The sequence below is a fragment of the Bicyclus anynana genome, chromosome 5 (assembly GCF_947172395.1).
Source record: "Bicyclus anynana chromosome 5, ilBicAnyn1.1, whole genome shotgun sequence".
Taxonomy (NCBI): Eukaryota; Metazoa; Arthropoda; class Insecta; order Lepidoptera; family Nymphalidae; genus Bicyclus; species Bicyclus anynana.
In genome coordinates, this window is record NC_069087.1 from 19,008,850 (window position 1) to 19,035,227 (window position 26,378).

General features: G+C 42.7%; 1 protein-coding gene across 9 annotated transcripts; it reads right to left on the reverse strand.

Annotated features, from left to right (window-relative positions):
* Nucleotides 1–447: 447 nt before the first annotated feature.
* Nucleotides 448–25,972, reverse strand: LOC112050980 (uncharacterized). Of its 9 annotated transcripts, XR_008250839.1 has the most exons (4): nt 24,458–25,972; nt 23,775–24,014; nt 4,302–8,275; nt 448–882 (listed from the first exon to the last, which is right to left on the reverse strand). XR_008250839.1 is itself a non-coding variant. In XM_052881528.1 (2 exons), the coding sequence occupies exon 1, from the start codon at nt 25,040–25,042 to the stop codon at nt 24,461–24,463; it is 582 nt and encodes a 193-aa protein (XP_052737488.1). In that variant the 5' UTR covers nt 25,043–25,960; the 3' UTR covers nt 448–882; nt 24,458–24,460. The 9 variants fall into 9 exon arrangements, 1 of the variants encoding a protein (XP_052737488.1); XR_002887206.2 differs by lacking the exon at nt 23,775–24,014 and having other exon boundaries at nt 24,458–25,969; XR_008250837.1 differs by lacking the exons at nt 23,775–24,014; nt 24,458–25,972 and adding an exon at nt 23,102–23,263.
* Between the last annotated feature and the right edge of the window lie 406 nt (nt 25,973–26,378).

Below are 26,378 nucleotides of genomic sequence, written 5' to 3' on the forward strand. Positions count from 1 at the left end.
TATAAAATACTTCCAATATTCATCAAAGTCGTACTATACCTACTGTGTATTTTTTTATTATCTACGTGTCATTTTAACACGTGTTGAAGCGAAACACTTTACGCCGCACTGAAAGTGACATGCCTTCATTCATAGACAATACATAAGCACTATGTGAGCATGTGTTGAGGTGCCAGTGAATATAATTCAGAGACAGTACGGCACCGGCACCGCGCGGCGTGGCGCAGGGAGGACCACTCGGGCCACGATGACTACTCCAGTAGCAGAGTTGCAACCCTAGTGTTATCGGCTTGTAGGGATGATGATGATGATGTTGACAGATACTTTACTCCCGAGCCTGAGCTTTGTGTGAGTAAATAGAAATTAATTTAGTACACCTGACGGGGTTTTGAACGCCCTACGTCATTTTACTTTTCAGTGAGACTGCCAGAAAATAAAATAATCCAATACAATTTTAAATATTTTATTTTTAAATCAAATGTACAATTCTGGATATTTGGCAATATTCACGAATATTCTGCTTATGAGTAAAAACATTTTTGTATCTGGTAACTATGGGTACGTATAAAGAAATGCTGTTAGAGAGCTATAAATATGCTATTTTTCCCGTGGCTCCGTTACAATGACGACTTTTTTAAAAAGAGATATATGAAGGTTCTTGTATGTCATAACATAATACAATAAATATATCCACATATAAACATACACGAATATGTACGATAACAGACAAAAGCTGACAGTTGCGGTTGGAGCACCTTTTTCTTGACACTATTTATCGGTTTGCTGACTACAGTTTAGTAGTTCGTCTGCTTCATGGGCCTAGACAGCGCGCTTGCCATATGTACCTGACGTCAGGTAGATATCACACAAGTTGTCCATAACCTGAAATTAGGAAATGACCACTGATTATTATTAATAATATCCTCTTGGATGGCGCTCAAGCGTGTATAAAGGAGCTCGTTATAACTTGTTTAACAAACTTTCTTGTAAAACTTGACTTTTAGTATGATCGTCAACGAGCTCCCTTAAGCTTGATGTTTAGAAGACCCACCTAAAGATGAGCATTTGTTTGGCTATATATGCTCGTAAAATATCGCTAAAAATATCTACTGTCTAGTTTCTGAGCTGTTATTTAATCGATATGCCTATATATAACATGAACCGAATCGTGAAATTTTCTCAGCTAAAAATTCGTCAACGTCAACAACCATTCGTTGGTCAACAAACCATCTACGTGACATAGTTTTGTTGATCGCTGACAACCTGTGGACATCAGGAAGGGGCCAAGTGGATACAAGTAGTGTTGAACGGACACTAGCTGCAGATGTCACTCCGCCGGAGCGTCCCTGGAGAACGAAGTCGGTATTGGAGTACTGTGCCGGCCAGCACTAGCGTGGGGACTGGTACCTCGGTGCAGTGCCGTAACTATAGGGGGGCACTGCTGGCAAAGCGCCTTGGGCGCACGAGCCTAAAGATCCCGATTCGCCGCTAGGCCGTGAGCTGAGAATTAATCTATCATTTTAAAAAAAATCGTATCGATTTTCCTGGGACTCTATCCGATGATTCGCCACGGGCCTTAACTACTCGTAGTATAGTTACTTACGTCACTGTTTTGATGTCACGCCTTGTAAAAATTACATAATTATTTAGATTAATGATAAATATTATAAATGATAAGTAATTAGATGATTTACTTAACATGGTTTTCAAATAGAATAGTCATGGCTAATAATTTAGCATGTCAGTCATAAATAGGAAATAATGAAAATTAAAATGACTTCAATCGTCTGACGGGAGTCCGGAGCGGCGCGCCGGTGCGACAGGTGCGAGTGCAGGAATGTAGTCGCCGCACCATGTTTTAAAATATCAAACCAGTTCCAGCGCTCCCTGGCCTTCCGACTGCCACCAGCTCCGGGACATCCGGCGCCGACCCACCGCGGCCTGGTCCGGCCCTTGCACTCCTGTAGCACAAGGACGACTCGATATACCTACTTACATGTCAATAAATATTAGAGACTTGATTAACTCGGCTAATTATGACGGTAAGAAAAGTGTGTTCATAAGTAGTTACGAGTAGCACATATATAAGCGATGGAGGATGTTTGTTACAATAAAAAAACAATTATTCAACTTATTTTCACTCTGTACAGTCAGCTTTAGGATTGGTTGGGAACTATCCAGAGGAGAAGGACATTTTTCTGTAAAAGCGAATTATGTCTACATATTTGTTTACTTCAGTGAATAAAGATGCAACTAGTTTGTAGACACGAAAGCAACAACATTTTATACGCAAGGAGTAGTAATCCTTCAAAAATAGAATTTGAACAGTTTCGGAATCGAGTCCGGTTCCAAATACTGGACCTCTCCCACTCCCATCCACCGTTCGGTGTACCCAGTACAGTGACAAGAGCGGGAATAAAACGGAGCACTTTTAAAAAAACCCAACTCGAGGTTCGGTCGAGATAGCTCGTCGTGTTGATAAATAATTGTAGCGTGTGGTGACAAACTGGACCGCGAGGGCCGGGCCGGGGCCGGGCCTGAGCCGGGCCGGTCGGTCTGGTCAACGTGCCAGAGGAACGAGTTCCAAGGAACAATTTAGACGCTTTGTTAGTGACGTATTCAATAAGAATACCAAAACATAATTTACTTGGTAGGTGCCTACCGTGTAATTCCAAATACGTAAATCTTCAACGACCAAGTAAACTACTTTATAAATGTACTAGCGGATGCCCGTGACTTCGTTCGCGTGAAACTCGATGTAAACTTTCAAATACCTCTACCCTACTCCTACCCTACCCCTACCCTACCACTACTCTACCCCTACCCTACCCCTACCCTACCCTTACCCTACCTCTACCCTACCCGTACCCTACCCTACGTTACCTCTACCTTACGTTGAAATTTTTCCTGAATTTTCTTTGCTATAAACCTCACAGAGCCCGAGACCTTTCCAACGAATGCAAAACCGTGGAAATCGGTCCGTGCGTTCTAGAGTTATAGCGTCAGGAAGGAAAACCCGACTTATTTTTATATAGTAGAGATAAAAGTGCGGTTGGTTAGAAATTGTCTTTTCACTCTTATAAGTTGTAGTAATCAGGGTCAGGCACTGTAATAATTCTCTATTTTGTGGAATCAGGAGAACAGACCTCGAATAAGGATGGGAAGGATTGAGCTGTGCAGCTGAATGAGCATAGTCAGAGACTCCAAGAAGAGAACTTCAACACCTAATAATTTGTGTCAAGAATTGGTAACTATTCAAAATGTCAAAGTCGAAAGACAATTCCTAGCTTCCAAGGTTAATAAAAGAGTTTACGCTTTCACTACACACGCGTGCCTGTCATTATTGCCTGCACGATGAGCTCACCCGAGGGCGACACGCGCAGGGGCGCAGGCGCGTCAACCTCCCTAGAATAGCTGTCCGTGACATTTGCACACTAGCACCGACACACCTGCCCCCGGTGTAGCCGCGCCCGCGACACCTCGCGTGAGCAGGTCACTCGCTTCCTTCTCGATTGTGTGCACTTCATGATTTGATAAACATATTCCGTTACAGCGTGCGACAGTACACACACACTACACACTATAGCGTATCTCTAGTTTCTAGTGTACGTTTTAATAAACACGACTCGCTGTAGTTTCGCAAAACACAATAATACAGTCTGTTACAGGAATTATGTTTCTCGGAATTTAGAAGGCGTAGGTACATTAAGTCAGTTATAAACCAGTTATTTTTACACTTGTGTATCAATGAGTTATTTTTTATGTCCCGCATAATAACCACAAATAAACTGCTCGGTTTCGATATTCCACTTTTGGATTGCGTTGCGAAATGTAAATCACCTACTAGGTATTCTGCAGAATAAATGACAGGAGTAGGCAATACAAATAGTAGTAATCCCACTAATATTATAAACGCGAAAGTTTGTATGGATGTTTGTTACTCTTTAATGCCGCAAGTACAGAACCGATTTGACTGATGTTTGTAATAGAAATATATTTTACTCTGGATTAACACATTTTTCACCCAGGAAAAATTCACGGTTATCGAGGGCTTTGTAAAAAACTAAATTCCACGCGGACGAAGTCGCGGGCGTCCGCTAGTATGGTATATATTTAGTGATATAGGTATATAATACCTAATATCACAAAAACAACTGTATAAGTTCTATAAACTTGTACATATCCGCATACTAAGTAGGTTGGTATTAATATTATAACCGTTCTAGTTATTAATGTATGATGAACGTATTCGTGTCAATTTCACTGAGACATAAGTATTGAACACTAATGGTGTTATTCACAAGAGTACGTAGCAGCGGACGCAGCGCCCTCGCTCCACCGCCGGCCTCGCTCCACCGCGGGCCTCGCTCCACCGCCGGCCTCGCTCCACCGCGGGCCTCGCTCCACCGCCGGCCTCGCTCCACCACGAGCCGGCCTCGGGGTAGAAGCGCGAGCTTCAGACCGAGAGAACTGAGGAATGAGATTTTCGAACAAATAGAATAATCTCGAGAGACCTATTTGCTTTGAACCTCATGCTAGAGGTAACAATGGTTTATAGTTATTTCAGTGGTCGATTGAGTTCAAATGTTCATATGCATGCTATGTTTATTTCACGCACCTTGGCGAACTTAGAATCAGTGTGAATTATCTTAACCTACAATCTACATAGTACATTTAGGATTATTTTCATAGAATCCAAATATAAGAACAGCCCTAGTAGCAATGAAGAGCGATGGCGAGCGCGCTAGGGAAGCACTTCACTTGGTCGTGTTAGCCAAACCGTTCCTTTATACTCGTAAGTAGTACTTGTACATTTATGTACCTACAAATTATGAATTCTGTGGTAGTAGCTTAGATAGGCACCTTAATACATTTTTAATTAATTAAAGAGACGATGTTATTCAACAAATTGGTGATCACGATTCCCAGTCAAACTGTGACAACAATGGCACCCGGGGGCCCGCTAGATTTTTCCCGTGTAGTTGTATTGGGCTGGGTTATGTAGTTTTGTTTAAGTGAAATGATTCGACAAAAGCGATGTCCACAAAAGAAGCAAGGCGCGAACCGATTGAAATTCAATGAGGGTCGGAGGTGGCGCGCCCTCATTACCATTCCAAATATTGTGCGCCGCGCGCTGCCGCTGGCGCGCTGTGCCAGGACATTGTATCAATTCAAAGTGGACTTAGATGTATTTAGGTACGTATGTAAGCAATCCGTTTGAACTCAGTACCAAGAAACTTAATATTTTATTATTTTTTTAATTTAAAGCGAAAGTAAACACACCGAGCGTAAAAATTTACACCTAACAAACCCCATCGAATGTTTGGTAAATCCTTTCTTGTTGGTTATTTGTAATACACAAGACTACTACAGCAATCAAGCTGCCTCATTGATCCAGTACCCTATGAGGTTTCGCATGACGAGGCCCTGTGTTCAAATCCTGGCTCGGACATATGACTTTCACTGCAGCAGTGTGCTGGGTGTAAGCTCCATATCCTCTCCCACGAGGCGGGAGGCCGGTAGCGGAGATACAATAGGCTTTACGTTTGGGCGAGCGCAGAAGCATCGCCTGATGGGGCCCAAAGGCAGAAACAGAGTAGGTGGGCGGAAAGACTCTATAAGGGCGTCTCCTCTGAGACTCGGACCTCGGCTTAGCGGACCGTTCGGAAAGGGTGTTTTGGTCTGAGTACAGCTATCCCCGAAACGCCCCAACATGCAAACTACGTACCTACTTGCTAACCGTTCCTACTGTAGGTGCAGCTACCTACTTACTTACTTAACTGTTAGTTCTGTGAGGTACGGACTGATAACTCTCGCTCACTTTATCAGCACTGTCTGATAGGATTCAAAAATCATTATTTAGTAAAACATCAAACATATGTAGGCAAGGTACTCGTAGGTACTACAGCAGCGGCTGAATGTGCCCTTATCGCGCTCTCGCGTGACTCAGCCCCGCCCGGCGATACCGACCTTCGCCACTGTGTTACTCTAAACTTCTAAACTAAATTCAATTATCATAATTATGTAGCGTTATAATGGCGTCACTTGTAAATATTATTATTAGATTACAAAAAGTTTCTTTTGATAAATTGACATACCTACTGAATATTTGGAAAATCTATCTTATAAGTCTACGAGTATACGCCAATGTCATAAATTACTCAAAAAACCGTTAGTTAATATTGCGACTGGTGCAGGCAAAGCCTGATACCTGTACTTATGTTAAATACCATACCATACCACGTGTCTAGGATTTGCCTACTAAATGTGTAATGCGCAGTAGTCCACTTACTATTTCGTCTGCGCCAATGCGCGCTGCCGCCGCTGGCCCGTCGCCGTCGCGCACATTCCACGCGCGTCTCGTCACTTTCGTCCGCTCGACGTTGTTTGTGAAAACAACAAACAGACACTTTTACTTTATTAGGTCGAAGTGTCCGTAACGGCGCCGGCTTGCGATGGACGAGCCGTCCCGTCACGGGGCGGACGGCGGACGGCGGACGGGCGGCGGACGGCACGCAAGGTCAGCCGCACCCGCCGCTGCTCCCACAGGACGAAACAGTTTTTCTTATCGGTCTCGTTTTAGTTCGAATGTAATACTGATAACGGCAACGTTCATAGGGCGTTTCATTAACGTATACCCACGTCTGAACTCTAAATACTTACATATCGATTTTTGTAGTTTATAAATCGTGTGAACAGTTCTATGAACAACATAATATATTTCACTATTTATTCGGTAAAAAACGTGCAGGACAATGCCGTGTGAATTTAGCCAATATGAAATTTAATAAATCGTATATGAGCAACATTCAATCAATCAATCAATCTATGTATTTATTTTCAGATACATCATACATGCGTACATAAATACGTACAAGTACAGGTGTATAAAGTAGAGGTGGTGCACATATTACAATAATGGTAACTAAATGATGGTTACTAGTGTTTCCCATGCGAATAATATCGCATTATAGCGCGCAAGTTTACAATAAAAAACCCGGACAAGTGCGAGTTGAACTCGCGTGACGAGGGTTCCGAACGATGTTAACCTATCATGTTTTTGAAAACTGACCTGAAATTGTACCTAATTAAATAATTTACAGGCTAGCATGTTTCGTTGTATAATTATCTAAACCTGAAATTATTATTATAATACATAGTATTTAACAAAACTTAACATTAGTTTTGATGAATAGGTTTTATAATAATATGCAAGTTGGGAGGCACAATAATGAATGATAGTTGATGACGGTAGTTCAAAATCGTGAACTTTTACACGTTCTCCTGTAATGTATTGAATAACTTAGAACCAATTATTTCAAAATTACGAAAAAAAATATTGAATATTCTCATAAGATCTTTCATTTAATGTATCGTACACGTTGCAGTTTAAAGTTTTATTTTTGTTTTCCGTGTTACCCCCAAAAGTGACCTTCACATTAAAAATTTCAAATTTTTCCGGAAATTTATAAGTAAAAAGCCAATTTCTATATTATTTTCAAAATATTTTTTAAATTCCAAAAAAAATATTTTTGAAATTCTCTTATTAATCACCTTTCATTTGATGTATTACACGATGAAGTTTGTAAAAGTTTTTTTTCAACTTTCCATCTTACCCCCCATTAGTAACCCACATATTAAAATTTTACCTATTCACGATACATCCCTGTATATGGTTTACAAGAGTTGATATGTGTTGCAAATTTCAACTGGATTGGTCCAGTACATTCGGAAAAAACAAACAGACAAAATGTGCGCGAGGGTTCCGTTATAAGGGTTCCGTTTTTGTACTACGTACGTTCGGAACCCTAATGAATTCTGTATTTACAAAATTTAGAATAAATATTTCCTTCCCTGTTATGTTGCATAACTCATGGATGTTAACTGCACCAGTTATCACTTCCGCAGGCGGCTTTACGTAAATCAAAACAAAGGCGTATTATGTAACAAACTCATTTATTGAGAACTTTATACACAACCAACAAAATGATTAATGAACAGTACACACAATATATAGGTAGGAAATCAGACAAACGAGTCTCACACACAGCAGGTGCAGTTGCAGCACCTAGCGACAGCGACAGTGTACAGATGTGCGCGGACGACGGACGGCGGCGGACGAGCGGCGGACGAACACTGCGCGTCGTCGCAACAGAGAACACATCGGCGTCGCGATGGCGCACGATGTCGCAGCGCAAGAGCACGACGCACGCGCCCAGTCAGTCTCAACAATGGATCGCAACAAGTTCGCAAACCATTTGTCCTGGCAACGTAGCTGCGAAGAGGCACACATGTTAAAATATGTGGAAAACAATGCAACGTTGCAACGGAACGCAACGCGCTAATGAGGCTTCACTGTTATCTGCGCACACAGCACACAGCGCGCTCGCTGTCGCTGACAACGGCGCAGTGAGTCAGTGTAGTCACTGACACACACACACGTTTCATTTCATTAACCATCAAACATCATTACTTCATTCTCCCGCAACATTAGCGCGATAAGATTATTAAACAATACAATATAATACAACAAATAGTGTAAATACAATCGTACACGAATCCTGAACTAAAATCTCGAGAGATTCATCGTTGACCGGAAAATAAATTGTCAACTTGAATCTCATCAAAAGGTCACATTGAAAAAAAAAATTGTATTTGGCAAAGTTGTACATCTAGCTTAAAAACATGTCCATTAAATAAGGATTCCAAAAATTAAAAAAAAACTTCGTCACAAATTGTGACGAACAAAATCAACCCCTTTCGGAACGATATTTTCGTTAAGTATGTAAAAATCGTTACTTGAAATTTATTCCTATCACTTGAATAACAAAAGAATTTACATTGAATCATGTCAAGCAGTTGACGTGACAAAATTTACATGGAAAGTGTAATAAAAAGACAGTATGTAGGTAATTTTACTATTTGAAAATTGTTAAAATATCTACTATTCGCAATTAATCTTGGGTAGAAATGAACTAAGAACGATTGAGAACACAACAGCAAGAGAGTAGAAGTGGTAGAAGACACATAAGCAATTTGCAGCTGTCAGTCTCCGAACGAGAGTATATGTTTTTTAATCCGAACAGCAGCAAACTCATATCGAGGAAAGCGTCATTAGTGCTCGTTTCATTGAACTGCTGCAGCACAGCGAACTGTGCACCAAACATTTTATAAAATATCGATGGTATGCACTTGTAAAAGACTTACGTTTTGAGCCTTGTATTAGTTTAGAATTCGTGAATCACACACAATCCGACACATCACGGAGCTGCTAATTATAGTGTTTAACATAACTTTCATCTAAATCATAATTAATAGCGGTATGTAAACAATCACTTTCGACTCTCTTCTTAAATTCTTTCGAACTGCTGCGTCGAAAATCTTGAAACTTTTGTACTGAGCTAGCACTAGTGAGGATAGGTTTGTCAGGTCGCCGAAATTAAAAGCCGGACAAAGTCCAGTCAGTTCGACCTGACATTTGGGTAAAAAGGCCGGACAGCCTACATTATTGAGGGTTTTATGTACATCTGTACTACATTACATACATACACGTACATTAATACATGGATACGGCAAACTTTTTTTCATGTAAAATCAAGCTTATGATTATTATCTTAAATTTGTTTCCCACACACAGTCGTCGTCGCTCGTTTGCTAAATGTAAAGCTACAATTTTTGTTTTTTAACAATTTGACAACCCTACATAAGCAGTGTTTTTGCATTCTGAGAGGAGACTCGAGCTCAGCAGTGAGCCGAATATAGGTTGATAATGAATGATTATGAATGAATAATAAGTAGTTTGTTTACATCTGTCAAGGTAAAACGCACTTTATTGCCAATGTATGTGGCACGAACTATAGTATTTTGTCAAAACAAAACATACACAATTAAATGTTCCATGGAAGTTCTTAGGCATCAGTGATTCGGTTAACTTTTGAGCTCTTATTCTTTCCTTCTCGTACATCGCGAATGTTACGCTGACTACAGCGACCTGTTGCATGGAGCCCGAGGCCCGTCGCCGCTGCCGCCCGTCGCCGCCCGCCCAGCGCCACGCTATCGCCCCCGCGTACCCCGCGCGCCCCGCGCCCTCACCCGCGGGTATCGGCCCGGGGATTTCCTAATCGAACTGTTGATACCCAAAATGTTGATAACATCGTTATTATCACGGCGAACGACTTAAAACTGTATTTGAAAATGGATAAATTGTTCAGAGTTAGAAATATCTTCAATCGAATTTTAACAAATTTTTAAAAGCTTTTATAGTTTTACTTAACACAAAGGTCCCGCCCTGCCAGCGTTTGAAGGTGCTAATGTCGGCAACTGAAGCGCGTCGGGCCGAGCTAGGAGCGCTCGCAGCGTCGCGTTTTTATGACAACATTTCGAAGACGTGATGTACAATTGTCGTTGGAACCTCCTCATGTATGAAAACTGACGTCCGAAATAGAATCGTGAATGTAAAAAGTCGACAAATCCAGAAGTTTGATAACTGAACTCGCTCGACGGCAGAAAGGACGCGAAAGAGTCGTCGGGTCGCGGACTATCGGGTCGTTATCACAAACGAGCCACTTATCCGAAATGTTATCCGGCGATAGCGCGCCGATTATTATTTTTGATAGCGCGATAGCGGCTACCGGCGGCCGGCGCGCTCTGCCGACGAGCGGACGAGCGCGGTCATTTGTTCGTCGTTCAACGTTGGATCTAGTCAAATGCAACACTTATTTAAACACAATAAATATTTGATCGATAAGATCTGCTTGATGAAGTGTTCCGTAGAACGCGTTCACTCGCAGGTAACGCGGCGTGCGGCGTGCGGCGTGCGGCGTGCGGCGAGGCAGCTGCTACGGTCTACTCCGCGGTGCGGCGGCAGTATAACTATTTGACTACGATCTTCTACGAATGCCTTAGCAAATGTCTTTTATAAATTAGTCCGCTTTAGAGTTGCAATCGCAATGGGATATGTTTCCGTTCCCCGGGCGAGTCATACGCCCCGTGTTCAGAGCGGACTAAAAGTTCAGCGCGTACTATGACAAAGTAACGCCTGTTTAAACGATAATTAATTAAATGCGAAAAAAATGTTCAGATGTTCTAGTGTTTGGAGCAGCATTCGCTCGGCCGACGCGCGACGCGAGCACGTGGCGAGCACCGGGCTGAGCCGCCGCCGGCAGATGTGCGCGCGACTGTACCTTGTACATTCCAATGACAATGATCGGTAACACGAGGAGTTCTGCACTGGAGCGACTAGCTAGTGGAGTGACTAGCTATTGGAGCGACTAGCTAGTGGAGCGACTAGCTATTGGAGCGACTAGCTAGTGGAGGGACTACCTAGTGGAGCGACTAGCTATTGGCCAGAGATAGCCAGACACCGAGGGCCGAAAGTTCGTCACCCTATATTCCTACCATAAGTAGGTAGGTAGGTAATTATGATGTTTGGACCGTGGTGGCTTTCGAAGGTACCAGGTTTCTAGATCCTTAATTGTCCAAGTATATGTATAATATTTTCTATAAGGATCATGACTAAGAGAAAAAGAAGAAGAATCATGACTCTAGTCGCTAAACCCTTAGCTTCATCGCAAGTCTTCGCAAGTTGTTCAAAATGATAATCTCTCATATCACCCACGAGAATGTCGAGTAAAATATAAAAAAATTACTGCCCACATTTTTTTCATAACAGGGGCTATAAAATATTGAGGATCTCGACTTTAAAACTTACTCAAAGCCACCGCAATTCAACTGCCTAACTTTTGATTTTTTACAAAATATGCAATTATACTCATCGACGCTGAAACAGAACGGGCATGTCGCTTTATGAACGATCTCGATCTCTGGACTAAAATCTGTTTGTTACAACTGGCGACTACGAGAACTAACTGCAGAGGCTCAAATACAAATACGTGCATACAATTTAATCTTTATACAAACTCTAAACACGAGGCTCCGTTTACAAACTGCTTGTAATGATTGTCCGCATATCGCTGCGGGCGCGTCGCAGTAGTTGTCTAATCGCATATCGGGATTTGAACGCGGTTGTAAATCACGATAATGGGATAATGAGTAAGAAAATACAACGCAACGTTATTAGATTTTAGATCGCTCAATAAAACGGAATCAATTTGGCGCGTCGTGTTGACAATCCCGTGTCAATATGTAGCGAGCGGGGGCTCCCCTCGTCCCCCGCGACCCCCGCTCCAGACACACGCGAGTATATTGCGGTCAAAGAGTTAGCCAAGTTTGCTCAGACTGAGCCACGCAGGCGGGAGTCCCGACCTCGTGTGCTACAGCTGACGGGGAAGTGAGTCGCTCGCGTCGCTGCCGAGTGACTCTCGAGCGACGCCGTCGCTGCGTACTCGAGTGTTTGTTATTCGCTAGCTCGTTACGCGCCTCGACTCGACAATGATAATAGATACGATCGTGTTCGGATCAATTAATTCCATCTGGATTCATGAGTAACGGTACCCTCACCGTCCGGCGGGAGGGCGCGGGCGGGTGCGGGCGCGCCAGTGACGTCACACGCCCGCGAGCCCTCGCTGCGTGTCCGTGTACACACCGCAACCACACTACGACCACACGATCGCGAGACCTCGCCCGCGCGTGTTTAAAGAGACAGACTCTAGTTTTAAGCAAATGCAGTTAGGCCCGCGGTATTCTCCGATGCGCAGCACACTCGGCGGTAGGTGACGCTCAACACGGCCGATAGATGTGTACGCAGTGCATATGCATTCTGTGGCGCGGTCGGAGGATACGAGTGAAAGTCGCGCCGAGAGACGTAATTAACGAGCCGCGCGCTCGGACCGGCTCCCCGAGACCTTTACCGTTAAATTGTTAATTCGCCACCGACTCAAAAAAAGGGTCAGGTTTTCTTCCGAAAGCCGGTACAGTGCGGCAAACCTGCCAACGACCGCCGCAGTTCCGCAGAAGTCGACCGAGCGCCTCTCGCCGGCAGAGGGCGCGTCGGAGCGGCGACCTACTTCGAAATACGAACACAGATATTACCTATCGTTCGTTACGTTACAGGTACAACAAATACAAACGTACGCGAGCGCCACGTGAGCCACGTCGTCGATCTGTCGCGGCGCCGTATTTATACTGCGTGTCGCGCATCGCCGCTAAAAATAGTCCGCGCGAGCTGTGCGCCGTGCGCCGTGCCCCGGCGGTGTGTCCGCCGCCTCCGTCCGCAGCGGATCCAGGTTCTTTCGAGCGACGCGACGATCACGAGATTGCATGTAACAGCGCACAGTGAGACCGCACTCGCCAGTGCACCGCCACCTCCGACCGGATCCGATCACAAGCATACAGCAACAGAAGCAGCGCGCGGCGCCGCGTGACGCGCCCGCACTTGTGCAAACACATGAGTGCACCCCGCGCGCCGCGCCCGTACTCACCATGGCGACGATCGAAAGAATCCATCGATATCACATTCATATTAGGTTATTGCACGCAGTACAAAAGAATACGCCAGATTATTTTCAAGGAGCAACATTTTGTGTACATTTTTGTTAATTGTGGACTGACTTTGATAATAATTTTTTACATAGTACCGTAATTTATTGTGTTGTGCTGCCGGCGCACACACGCGAACGCTGGGCGACACACAAATTCTCTTTCCGATCAGTGTTGAGAAATCGAACACGGACATAATTAAGTTTCAAAAGTTTCCAAAAATGTTGTTCTGGTAAAAGTTGTTTTCGATTGAGTGCGAGCGCGGGCTCTCGTGTGAAACCGCCGTGAGCTCTTGCGTAGTGATGTAAGCGTCGCTGAGCCGGGTTCGATGCCTGCTCGGGTCGGGAACATAATACATTGACTTAAGACTCAAATCAGGTCGAACAGAACTACCGCCCCGCCGCAGCGGAGTTGTTTGATAGAAGGTTAGACACAAATAGTAGAACAACGCCGTGCACGCCAAACACAGGCACAGAGTCACCGATGGTTACTTGGCTATAAAGTGGTGTATGCGACGAATTGTTCAACGAAATTTATACATTGTCAATATTGATCTCCTATAGGTCAATGATTGTCTATCAAAATGTATAAGTAGGTAATGAAGGCAAAAGAAATATGAAAGGTTACACAAATTTTTCGCAGATGAAGTAGCAAATATAAAGTGTGTGCGTCGCCTTACTCCGTCGCCGCGTGCGCCGGCGCAGTGTGGGCGCGGCCTTACGCAGCCGACGCTAATTAAATTGCAAATGTCTTCTACAGCAGTTAGTGTCCGCCGCCCGCCCCGCCCCGCGCCGCGCCGCGCGCGAGCATGCGATCGCATTCTGTTGATTAATTTTCATAAAAGCAAATGAATCGCGCCTCCAGCCCTGCGGTGCTGCCGCCGGTAGCGTGACGCGGGGCGACTCGCCAATCATTGTTGGATTTGTTGGGCTGTAACTGTAAGCCCGAGGACCGAGGTAGCCTTACCACATGTTATGAAGGCTGAAGTTTGTCAAGTACGCAGCTTTCGACGTGCGACACGGTGCACGACCGGTGACCCTCGGCCGAATAGTCGCAGTGACAGCGAGTAGCAGCTCTCTCACCCGGTGTGAAGTGATGAATGACACACCCTAACACGGTAACGGGCTTACTCGGAAAAGGTTCAAGTTTATTCTACCCGTAGCCATATCTTTGCTTCTCGGCATCGCATAACCAGAATACCAACCTGCTAAAGCGCTCGGCGGTACGTCTCGGCCGGTAGGGCGGTACCCAGCCACGGCCGATGGCTTCCACCGGACTTGATCTGAATTAATTTACAAAATATAGAATTCTAAATTTACCTCAAATCTCTCTCAAATCTCAATAGTGAATCGAGTCCAGGACCTCTGTTAAAAAGCACAGCATTGAACACCTGCGCCGCAGCGGTCGTCAACAGGTACCGAGCAGCGGGCGAGCGGGCGCGGAACAGTTAGCGCGCACGGTCTCATAACCCTATGCTAATGCGGAGGTGTTATTTTAACTTTTCTCGTAAAATATACGTAGGAGACGCGCGGCGGCGGCGGCGGGGTCAACGACCGGCGGACGATACGCGCCTTCTGCGGGACACGCGGCGGGTCCGCCCGACTGTGCGAGACCTCTGCTGAGTAGGGTCGCTCGGTCAGATCGAAGACGATACAATTCTTATTAAACTCGCTTTAGCACCATAACAATCTATTGTTGGTGGTCGCCATCTGACGAACCGACCCTACTGTAGGACAATGTGGCTACTAAGTTGTATAACTATTAGTTAAGCAGCAGTCAAAGAAGCATCTGGTTAGTAACAACATCTGATGACCTCGTTATTGGTACAAGTTGGGAGGAGAGTTCATCACAATTTGTTACTAACCAGCTGTTTTTTTACTGTTGCTTAATTCATAGTTATACAAATTAGCAGCCACATTGTCCTAAATATTACGTGGTTAGCTATCTCGTTCCTACGCTCAGAAGTTGTCATTACCCAGTAACCCTGTTAGCTACCAGAATCAAGAATTTTAGTAAATATAGTAAAAGTTTAGCGTCTCATCAATATCAAGCTTCTCACGGAAAATTAACTTGATAGTAATAATAGGGTACATGCCTCTTTTTTAAATAGTGTTAAACTTAATTATTTGAAGTATAATAAGCTATATTTTACTTTTTCCATCAATAATAACCAGCGAAATGATATAATAAAACAAAAAATGTCCACGTGAACTATTTATTGCCACTGAAACACAACAAATTGACAAGGGACATCATTCATGAAAAGCTTCGTTTCGCTTAGGGATTTTTGCTGCAGAAAATTGTTATGTAGATACCTATGCATAATAATTTTGGAAGTCTGATGGATATAAAGTGTTTTCCAAATCCAAAATGTTTATATTTACTGCATGAAGTTGGCTTTACAGTTTCCACCCTAAATAAAACGTAAAACGCAGAGGTCATAACGTTGTTACTTTTCCGTTGATCGTAAGGCGTTGTAATCGCCTTATTTATGTTGATTTAGCAGTTAAGCTTAGATACATCTATACTGTACAGTGTACAGGATACCACTCTCAAAGACGGTACATGGTTATATTCTCACAGTTCTTGGACGTTGGTATCTATTACCACGTATGTGAAAGAAAGATCATTGCAAGATTTTTCAATAAGCTTATATTCTACAAAAGAACCAGTTAAATTAACTATTAAAAATCATTTTAATGGTAAATCAAAAAGTATAATTTTTGACTAGTGTTGTGTTTTGCATATTGTATATACATATTTTTTATTAAGAATAGCTCAAATTAAAAATAAATGCTTTTTTTACTTGGCAATTTTGTATTTTTAAATCAAGAATTTATTACTGCAATGTTCGCAAGTGTAACGGGTAAGACTGCGGTCGTGAGCATGATCATTAGGATCCCCAAGTGGAGAGCAGACTCTGCATATGCTGGCCTAACAACGTAATATATGACGTCACCGCAAACGCCAATCACAAATCGATGCGATGCCATTTAACAAATGACGTTTCAGTTTGTTATTAGCGTTTTCGATGACGTGATAAAAATACAATTTTGTTTTATAAAAATATTACAATTACGAGATTATTTTCAATAAATAAAAATGTGATTGGATTTTCTAGCCATCTAAACTGTCTAAAAGCAAAAAATCTTCTTGTTTTAGTAGGTACTGCAGGCAAGTACTCTATTGTAAAAAATGCTTCGGGGAGAAGTATTTTTTTATATTCGCAGGCTGTTGTCCACACTCCACAGACAACCGCTCGCTACGTACACAGTACACGCGCCGCGCACTACACACAGAGGGTATGACTTGTACGTTTTTACGTGTATTTGTTTGTTCACCTTTACTTTTTATGAGTGAATCGTCCGATCTATCTCTTTTACCGCAACCTCCCGACCAGAAACAACTTATTCGTAAGCTCGAAACGAGTTTACTGTCATTGAAGCGGACATAACTAGTCGCCTCGCAGCTATGTACGGACGGACGGCCGTTCTACCTTTGTACTAGTAGGGTACTAGTCTTGTCGTCTTACTGCTACTAATAGCCATGACAAATACAATTCGCGTGGTGAGTGTGAATACGGTGGTATTGTTTATTGTTATGTTACGTTTGTAACACTTGGTTATTACGAACTAGGTATACTACAGTTATTTTTTTTTGACTAAATCTTCTTCTCTTGACTAAATCTTTGAAAAAGTTTCTCGAAATCAAGCTTTTGGCGGCTGGGAACATGATTTCTCATATTATATCGAAGAGAAAAATTAGCTCTATACCGGTTATATACTTGAACGGTTGTATTTGGATCGTTAAAACTGTACTTAAAGCATTTGGACTGTAGCGGCTTGGAACGGTAGCCGCGCGACGCCACTGCAGTCCGAACTCCGTAACTGGCTATCACAGGTGTGGTAAAAATGTATGGAAATTAATTGTTCAAGTCGTCAGCCTCAAAGGTACCTACCTAACCTAACTAAACTAACTTTGTTATGCAAAATGTAAGCTAATTTTTAATATAATAAGGGTCGCTTCGGTTTAAACAGGTAAGCCGTTCCCGACCGAAACAACAAAATGTAATATATTAGTATATTCGTAACAGCACTCTTAGGATATTTTTCCACTAGAGATGTGCTATGCAGCTGAAGATGTGAAATCTACGCTACGAAAATATGTGACCGTTTCCACCAATACTAAGCTATGTAGTTGTGCGAAGATGCGATATGAAGATGCTGAACTACAATGAGCTACGAGTATGTACTCTGCTCTGCACATAGCTAGCTACCCACTCGCGACACACCCACAGCACGCAACCTTCCATATACATATAAAAAACATATCTTGGTTGAATAATATCAATTTTCCATTAATTTAACTGGTTTGTGATATTTAGAAAATGGGTCTACAAACTACAATATAATATTGTTTTAAAGTTACCACTTACGGTATTTTCGCGAATTGGCTGTTGCCTGAAGCTCGTGAGCGGTGACGTCACGTGGGCGCGCCCGTGTTTGTGCTTTTAACGAGACGAAGACAATACAGTAGGGGTAGTTGTGACGTGTTTGTCTGTGCGTCTGTGTGTATGCGTGCGTATGTGTGTGTATGTCAGTGACATCGGTTATGTAGCTTCTAAACGAATAGACGGATTATGAGATTTTGTTTCATAAACACTGACGTGATCGAGATCGCGATGATATTTTTAACAGACTTCAAAAAAAGGACCAGGTTCTCAATTGGAGTCTATGTTTCATACTATAAAATCATTATCCTATACTTTACCCGTATGTATACGGGTTTATTTTTTTTAATAATAGGTATAGACATTTAATGAAAATCCATTAAGCCAATCCGAAGATTTCCGACTTTTTTCTATTATGATAAAAGTAAGTTAGTCTGAGTTAGGTGAAGTACTAACGACTTGTTCTTATTATTTAGCTACGGAATTCGTATGGATTTTTCCTGCTACATATTTGGAGTACGTTCGGTGTACTACAATGTACACATCGCGTGGGCCGGCGGGAAGTGCGCGCGAGCAGTCGACAAACATCCGACAAGCGCTGCTCGTTGGTCGCGCCGCTCTGCGGAGATGAAATAAAGAGGAAACAAGCAAGAAGACACCATTGATATGGCTCTTAATATAATCTTAGGAAGACAATTAGACAATAGTTGAAAAATAGTAATCATACACGTATCTACGTGAATAAAATAGTGTGATACGATACCATTAAGTACAGAAACTATAACCTATACTATAACCGACTACGTAAAAAAGGGATCTAAAAAGGACGAAACAACAAAATATTTCTTATTTATTGATTTGTAAGATTGTTTAATAGGTTTGCACGCCAACTATGGCAGAATATGTGTTTATATATAATATAAAAGACCTATGTATGAAATGTACCATATTTTGGCAAAATAAACATTGATTTCAGATAGAAATCGATAGAAGTCGACAAAACTGACCAAGTGCGTGTCGGACCACGCGCAGTGTAGGGTTCCGTAGATTAACTTAGCACTTTAAACCGTGAACTAATGCACCGACATAACGATAACGATACCCCACACCATGGAATAGACAATGAAAACATCATCTTCAATTTGAATGTACGAAAGGAACCCCCAAAACATTTTTTTTTTAGTTTTCTATTTACCACCCGAAAGACGTAATTCATATATATACATACTCATACCAAATTTCAGCTTTCTGGTTTCACAGACTCTGAGTTATCTTACTGACAACTTTATCTTTTTAATTAACAAAGAAATTAGTATGCAATTTTCGCTTTCCAATTGCGTTATTTAAGTTGGTCGACTATAAATAGCAATTGCTACTTAGCTGTTTTAGTTTTCCCTGTAATTTCATTATATATTCTACTCTCGTAATTTTTTAACGTATGCATAAATGATCGTTTAGCCGATAGAGGGTGCGAACACTTGACTCTAACAAAAATTAGCTTTTAAAAACTTAATATTTTACAAACGAATCCCTAAATCGAAAAATATTGGTAGAAGACCCCTTAAATCATTCAAAGACCTATCCAGCGATACCCCACATTATGATATAAACGAATAAAATGAAAATTCATCTCCACTTTATATTTAAGGGAGAAACCCTAAAAAAAAAAAATTTTACGACTTTGTTCACATTTTTAATACACGTACTCATGCAATTTACAGCTATCTAGTATAATAGTCTCTGCACTAAGCCGTGGACAGACGGACGGACGGACAGATAGACATGGCAAAACAATAAGGGTTCCTTGAGGAACCCTAAAATTGGCCTTTAAGACTAAGTCAATGCTCAAAAGTTCAAACGTTATGATAATATTTTTTCCAACTAAAAAAAAAAATATTTGTGATCGGACTACGCGTTAATGATTCACGGCGACCCGAGTAATGTATTTATTATCTATGAGTGATGTGTTTGTTAGTCTGTGTAAAAATTACAAGTGTGTGTAATGAACACAGAATATATTTATTGTTGTTAAATATTTTCGATGTGTAATGTAAGTGTACCTCGTCCCTCTCAAAAACGACAGACAATTTTGTTGGTGAATTTGGGTGCGATACAGGTCTATTAAGTAATTGGTCTGAGTTGTGCCAACTAATCTCCAGACCCAGACATATCCAAACTGTTATTGTGTGTGAAAGGGGATTTTAGCCATTCTAATTTTTTAATATGGTCCCTTTTAGGGGCAATATAAATGATATTTTTTGATTAAAGACGTGTTACGTGAATAAGAAGATATAAGTAAAATATACTCAGAGACAATAATCCGCCCACTTTCATATACTCGCGTCATATTAAAGTGGGCGGACAATTGTGCCTCTGAGTATAGTTCGTCTAATTGTTTATTGATGCGAAAGAGAAACTGGAGAACTCACGGTGCAATGGAAGGACATGATTAACAAAGACGTCTCAGTCGATACTTGCAAGAGTCCTGAAAAAAATGGGTTACGGATTTTACACCGCTAAGGAGAAACCACTGTTGACTGTTGGACAAAAGAAAAAGAGGTTGAAGTTTGCTCGCGATCATTTAAAAATTGGACTTCCGGTCAGTGGCGTAGTGTCATTTGAAGTCACGAGTGAAAATTTGAAGTGACATTGGCGATGAAAGAAAACAAATAATTCGGAACAAAAATGAGTTATTTTATCCTGATTGTCTCCACCGAAAAGTGAAGTTTCCGGCGTCTCTAATGATATGGGCTGCATGTCCGCACAAGGCATCAAAACCTTTTAGAAGAGAGTTCACTGTCCTCTATTGAGTCACTCAAGCATCAAGATTTCTTCATTTTTCAACAGGATGGTGCTCCTGATACTGCAACAACAAACACGTGGCTACTAGCGAAAAGCATATAATACAATCAAGTGGCCATCTGACAGCCCGGACTCATCGCCAATACATGGGGGAAAAGAAAAAATCCATCAAGATTGAACGGCGACTAAACTCTTGACTGTCAGCTAAGATTTTTAGAATATTTTTATTTTTTTATGTTATGTAAAGTCAGGAAAAAAATTCATTTATGTTAAAATGAACTTTATCATGTTCTTTATTGAACGTTCTTAATTATTTTACTAATACATATATACTTTCTATATTTTACGTTTTGCACTACTTTCCATACTAGACGAACTGTTTTGCATCGGAGCATCGGTACATCGTGTTAAATATACAAAACTAGCGGACGCCCGCGACTTCGTCCGCGTAAAAATCGATGTCAACTTTCAACCCCTATTTCACATTCTATTTTGCAAGTTTTATAACTTATACCCAATAAATAGTCCACTTATCATTTTAGATTTACAAATGTACCTAGAAAAATTAAGGACTTTCCGTACAAACTTTCTACCCTACTTCACCCATTTCTGATTTTGTTTTCGCGACAAAAAGTATCCTATTATCCTTCTACGTATTATGGTCTCAAATCGTCTTAAGTATCATTTGAATTCGTTCTGTAGTTTCAGCGTGATGCCCGGTCTAAAAAAAGGCAAACAGACAGACAAAAAATAGAAAATAGGCTTCAGTATCGATCTCCTACCTCTACCCTACTCCTACCCTACCCGAACCCTAACTGTATCCTACCCCTACCCTACCCGTAATCTTCCCTTTCCCTACCCCTAGGATAGGGGTACGCCCTACCCCTACCCTACCCCTAACCTAGACATACACTCCCCTACCCTGCCCTACCCCACCCAACCCCTACCCTACCCTTACACAACCCCTACCCTACCCTACCCTACCTGTACCCTTAGCAAAATCGGTCCAGCCCTATGAGCGTGGTGCGATGACAAAGGAAAATAGAGACTTCTATGCTAAAATTATAATCTTTGGATCTACAGGACCGATTTGAAAGATTGTTTTACCAATAGAAAGCTACGTTATTTGCGAGTGTCATAGGCTATGTTTGATTCCCATTCACACAGGAACGGGAACTAAGTAATTGAAAGCGCGGGGCGTCATGTAGCGGAATTTCTGCGTCTTTTAGAAATTTTGTATTATCTCCGAAACTATTTAACTAATTAACATACTATAAAGGGCAAATCTTATCTCCATAATATCCTTGTGATTGTTAAATAATTTATTTTGGTAAGGATTTAAGTTAAGTAGCATAAATAATGACGCAAACCTAAGTATATAAAATTTATAATTTTTAAAACACAAAAGGCACTATATCTGCTCATATATAGAAGATAGATATATGGTGTCGCAGACTTTTTTGTAGAACTTTTAAAGATACATAAAGCCTCTATACATTAATTTCAATTTTACACAATGGTTAAGGCAGCGCATGCGAATAAGTCTGCTTAAGAGGATTTTCGGCCCGACCTGTATGACAAAAACTGTGTTAACTCGGCGAATATATATCATACTAATATAAAATATAGCCTATAGCACTCCCCGATAATGTAGCATTCTACTGGTGAAAGAATTTTTGAAATCGGACCAGTAGTTCCGAAGATTACCCCATTTAAAAAATGTGACAAACTTACAAACTTTACCTCTTTATAATACTAGTATAGAGTATAGATTAGTATAGATTAAAGAGCTTGTTAAAGAATATTTTAAATAGGTATACATTGTATTTTTTGTGAGTTAGAAATGAAGTTTTGAAGTTGTTCAAGAAAATGTACTGTTTCAAATTAGTTGAAACTTTAATCTCCGAAACTACCTACTAAATCTAAAATTTTGAAAAGAATACAGAATTTCTTTTTTTAATATTATGTACCTATATTCTGAGAAAACCTTGAACCTTTGAAATATATATTAAAATTTGAAAGGTTCAAGGTTGAGGGTGGGGTTGAGGGTACAAGAAATGACATGCGTTTTCTATTTTGTTTGTTAGGTATTTCCTTTTCCAGTTTCTAATTTGTTGATTCATGAACATTTCACATCAAGTTTGACTTTATACGTATATGTAGAATCATCTGAAATATATACCTACCTAAATTATTTTTGTATTTATTGAAGCAAAACTCGAAAAGTGTAATCGTGTGAGGAAGTTTTTTAAATACAACTTTAATTAGGTGGATAATAATATATTTGGGAACTCTCTTCATGCAAGGTCAACTTGCACTTGCCCGTTTTTTATGTTTAGGTGAATGATCAGTTTTGGTCTATTTTTTTTAACACAAAAAAGATTGGACTCGTACGTAGATACTCGCTCGTACCTATGTACGACTCACGCGTAGGTAGGACTGCTTCTCGTTTGCGCTTCAGATGATGCACCTGTGGAGCTTGGACCGCCATTGCTTTGTGATCTAGCGGGAGCGGTGTCTAAGCGCCACACCCGTATCAGTAGGTACAAAGGTGATTAATATTTTCTTAGTCAGTGTAACCTTACTGAGCTCTCACGACCCGAACTTCTTGGAACCACACTCGGCTGCGGTGTGAGCGCGGCCTGACGAACTATCGGGGTTCAGAGCGACAAGGTCCGGCCGTCGCGAGCAGGTGGGACTCGTTCCGGGCCGCGCCGGCGCCGCAGCCACAGGTGCCGTTAGGTCCGTGCGCGCGAGAACTCATTTACATTTACTGCGAGAACACGGTTGCGTTTTTGGGTGCGCTGCGCAATTAGGCTAATGAGCGAAAATGAGACGAACGGCCGCGCCGGCGGGAGAAAGCTGGCCCGACCGGCCCGGCCCCGGTGCGGGCCCGGCCGGCCGACCCCGCCTGACCCCGCGCCGGGACGGATCCGCGGCTCGTTTTAGCGACGCGCGACCGAAATAGCCCCCGATGCCGCGGCGCCCGCGCGAGCCCCACGTGGCGAGCGCGGGCGCCCGAGGCGCTGGGGCTCCGGCCGAGCCGGCGGCGGTCAACGACTCCCGAAATAGAAGCGCGACGCACCTATAGGACATTAAGAACCGGTCCCGCCGGCGACACTCGGCCGCCGATAACGATTCGATTCGAAAGCGCCTGCACCTGAGCGCGCGCTTTCACCGGCTCCGACTCGCGCGCAGCCACGGGGTCGCGGGCCGCGCGCCGACCCCCGGCTGCTGCTGCTCTGGGGACCGCGGTCTCCTCCCGCCGGGAGGCGTCGTCGCGCCGCCCGCCCCTCGCCACCCTCGCCACTCGGCCTACTTATACCTACAGGACAAAACGTCACGACTCACGACTATTCCGCCCAATTAAAAAAAATTAGGTGACTCGGCTCATCAAGTGATGTTAGGTTTCGAACCATATACCCGACTGCCTCTGATTCAGTGTGAACTGCACACGAAAAATGTAGACGATACGAACTTTCTCATGTCAATCACATATTTACGAGTACGACCGTGTGTGTAATACATTGGCTACTGTCGTCGGCGCGGCCGACGGGCGCACGTGGGCGCGCCGCCGGCGACACGCGTGCTCCCGCGCGGCGCACCGGACACGTTCCCGTAGCAACCGAGCGATGTGCCCGATGAGACGCGAAGCCGAACGTTAGCATGTTGTAGGTACTGGTCGCGCGAGTGCGCCTGTTATCGGTTGTCACGTCCGCCGGGCGCGGGCGCCGGCCGGGGCTCGGCGGAACAGTAAAGAGTTGCTACCTATTAATTCCACGGAGACGTGCGATCGAGAGCTACCGAGTCCTCGGCGAAGCGGCGAGCTGGCGTCCGTCGCACGCGTAGACCGCGACCTCTCACAGGTGCCGGACGGAGCGGGAAACACGTTTCGCCTGCACGAGGAAACTCGGCGCGGCGCGGCGGCGACGTGGTGTCACTGGGCGTCCCGCGACGACGAAGCGACGAACGTGGAGCGCGGACGACATCTTTACCTGACAGTATTAGAAAATGACACGACTCTAATGCTGCCCGGTAAGATGCGAACCGCCACTCCTCTCTCTCTTCGGCGATCGCAGGTTGAACTCTTGCGTGGAGCGCGTGGCGCGGCGCGCTCCCGAACACGACGCGTGCGAACACACACGAGGCGCGGCGCGGACTGACCGCACGAGGCGCACGACGGCGGCGCGCCACGCGGAGTGCGCGCGGAGGCGGCGCCTGTCGCCCCACGCCCCCCGCCCCCGGCGCCGCCGACCGCCGAGCCTGCGACTGCCGCTGCACCGGCAGCAGCAGCAGCAGCAGGCCAGAGACTGCGCTTGCAAGACTGACGACCAGTGACGACATGCGATACATACCGTTGGCATGGTTCTACGAATTGGATCGTTCCATCACTCACTAAAACTTTATGAAAGTACTCGTAGCTCACAAAACCTAAACTCGCGTGGAGAGCCTACAAAGCAAGTAGAAAGATGTGTGCGGTTCTTGTCCAACTGCCATGCCCTAATCATAATAACGTGTCCACCCCTCGTAAAACTCATTATTTTTGTGGTCACAATCATAAATGAGGTCTTCTAATGGTTAAGTAAGGTAAAGCACCCAGTAGTTGGCCTTTTAGTGGGTAATTCGATTCCAATCATTAAACCAAATTATACACTATTTTTTTCTGAAAGGTTATTTATTAAATTTTGCAAAGCCATCAACAAAATATTAAATTCAAAATTATAGATTAAATAAAAAAATACCTATAATATGGCACTTTCACCTAGTGTTTTTTTGTTTATTTCTATATTTTCTACAGTAGGTACATTTTCGACGGGACTACGCAGGGCCATTGTCAAAACCAATATTTTTGAAATCATTCGATTTCAGTAGTGGTATAGAGGACATCATCAAATTTTAAAGGGTAGCCACATTTTCCTAAAGCTTTACACCAGTCTTTCAAAGCAGCATTTTACAGGGTGAATCTTAAGAGTGTGCAATATGTAATTTGGTGGTTACAAATGGTTCTGGATCTCAGATTCTGGAAAAGTTAGGAGCCTGATATTTGGGTAAATGATATTTCAAAGTGTTAGCTTCGTTATGACTATACAAAATACACAATTTGTAAAACTTTTCTCGATAGTTTATTTTTTTGAAAAATACATGTTTTGCTCACATTTTGCTTTTAATCTCAGGAAAAGCAAACTTATTTTCTTAAATTTTTGTTTTGTATAGAAAATTAGGTATATATCTTGAACATGGCCATTTTGTTTTTCGTTATGTTGTTTAATTTACTTGCAATTAGGTAAAACAAACGAGACGCCGAATTATGACTTTCACGTGAGTGAAAAGCACGGAGCGATTGACGTGCGACGCAAATTTTATGACGTGAGCACCAAAATGGTTTTGGTGCTCACGTCATAAAATTTAAAAAAGTCATAATTCGGCGTCTCGTTTGCGCTTCGAATTTTATCCATATCGTACCGACGTGCTGCGCGCTCTTAAGTAGTATATTACCGATTTTGATGCGTCCCTCGCAGAACGTTAAACACTCGACTGGCTTCTCTTATCTTTATGCTCTTCTTTGTATTGACACGGTGGGAATTGGTCAATTTGAAATGATGGAACTCTAAACCAAGCAATTTTTTTTGCGTAAATGAAACTATAATTAAAAAGGCTTTAAGGTCCTATTTATTGCAAGAGGACTGAC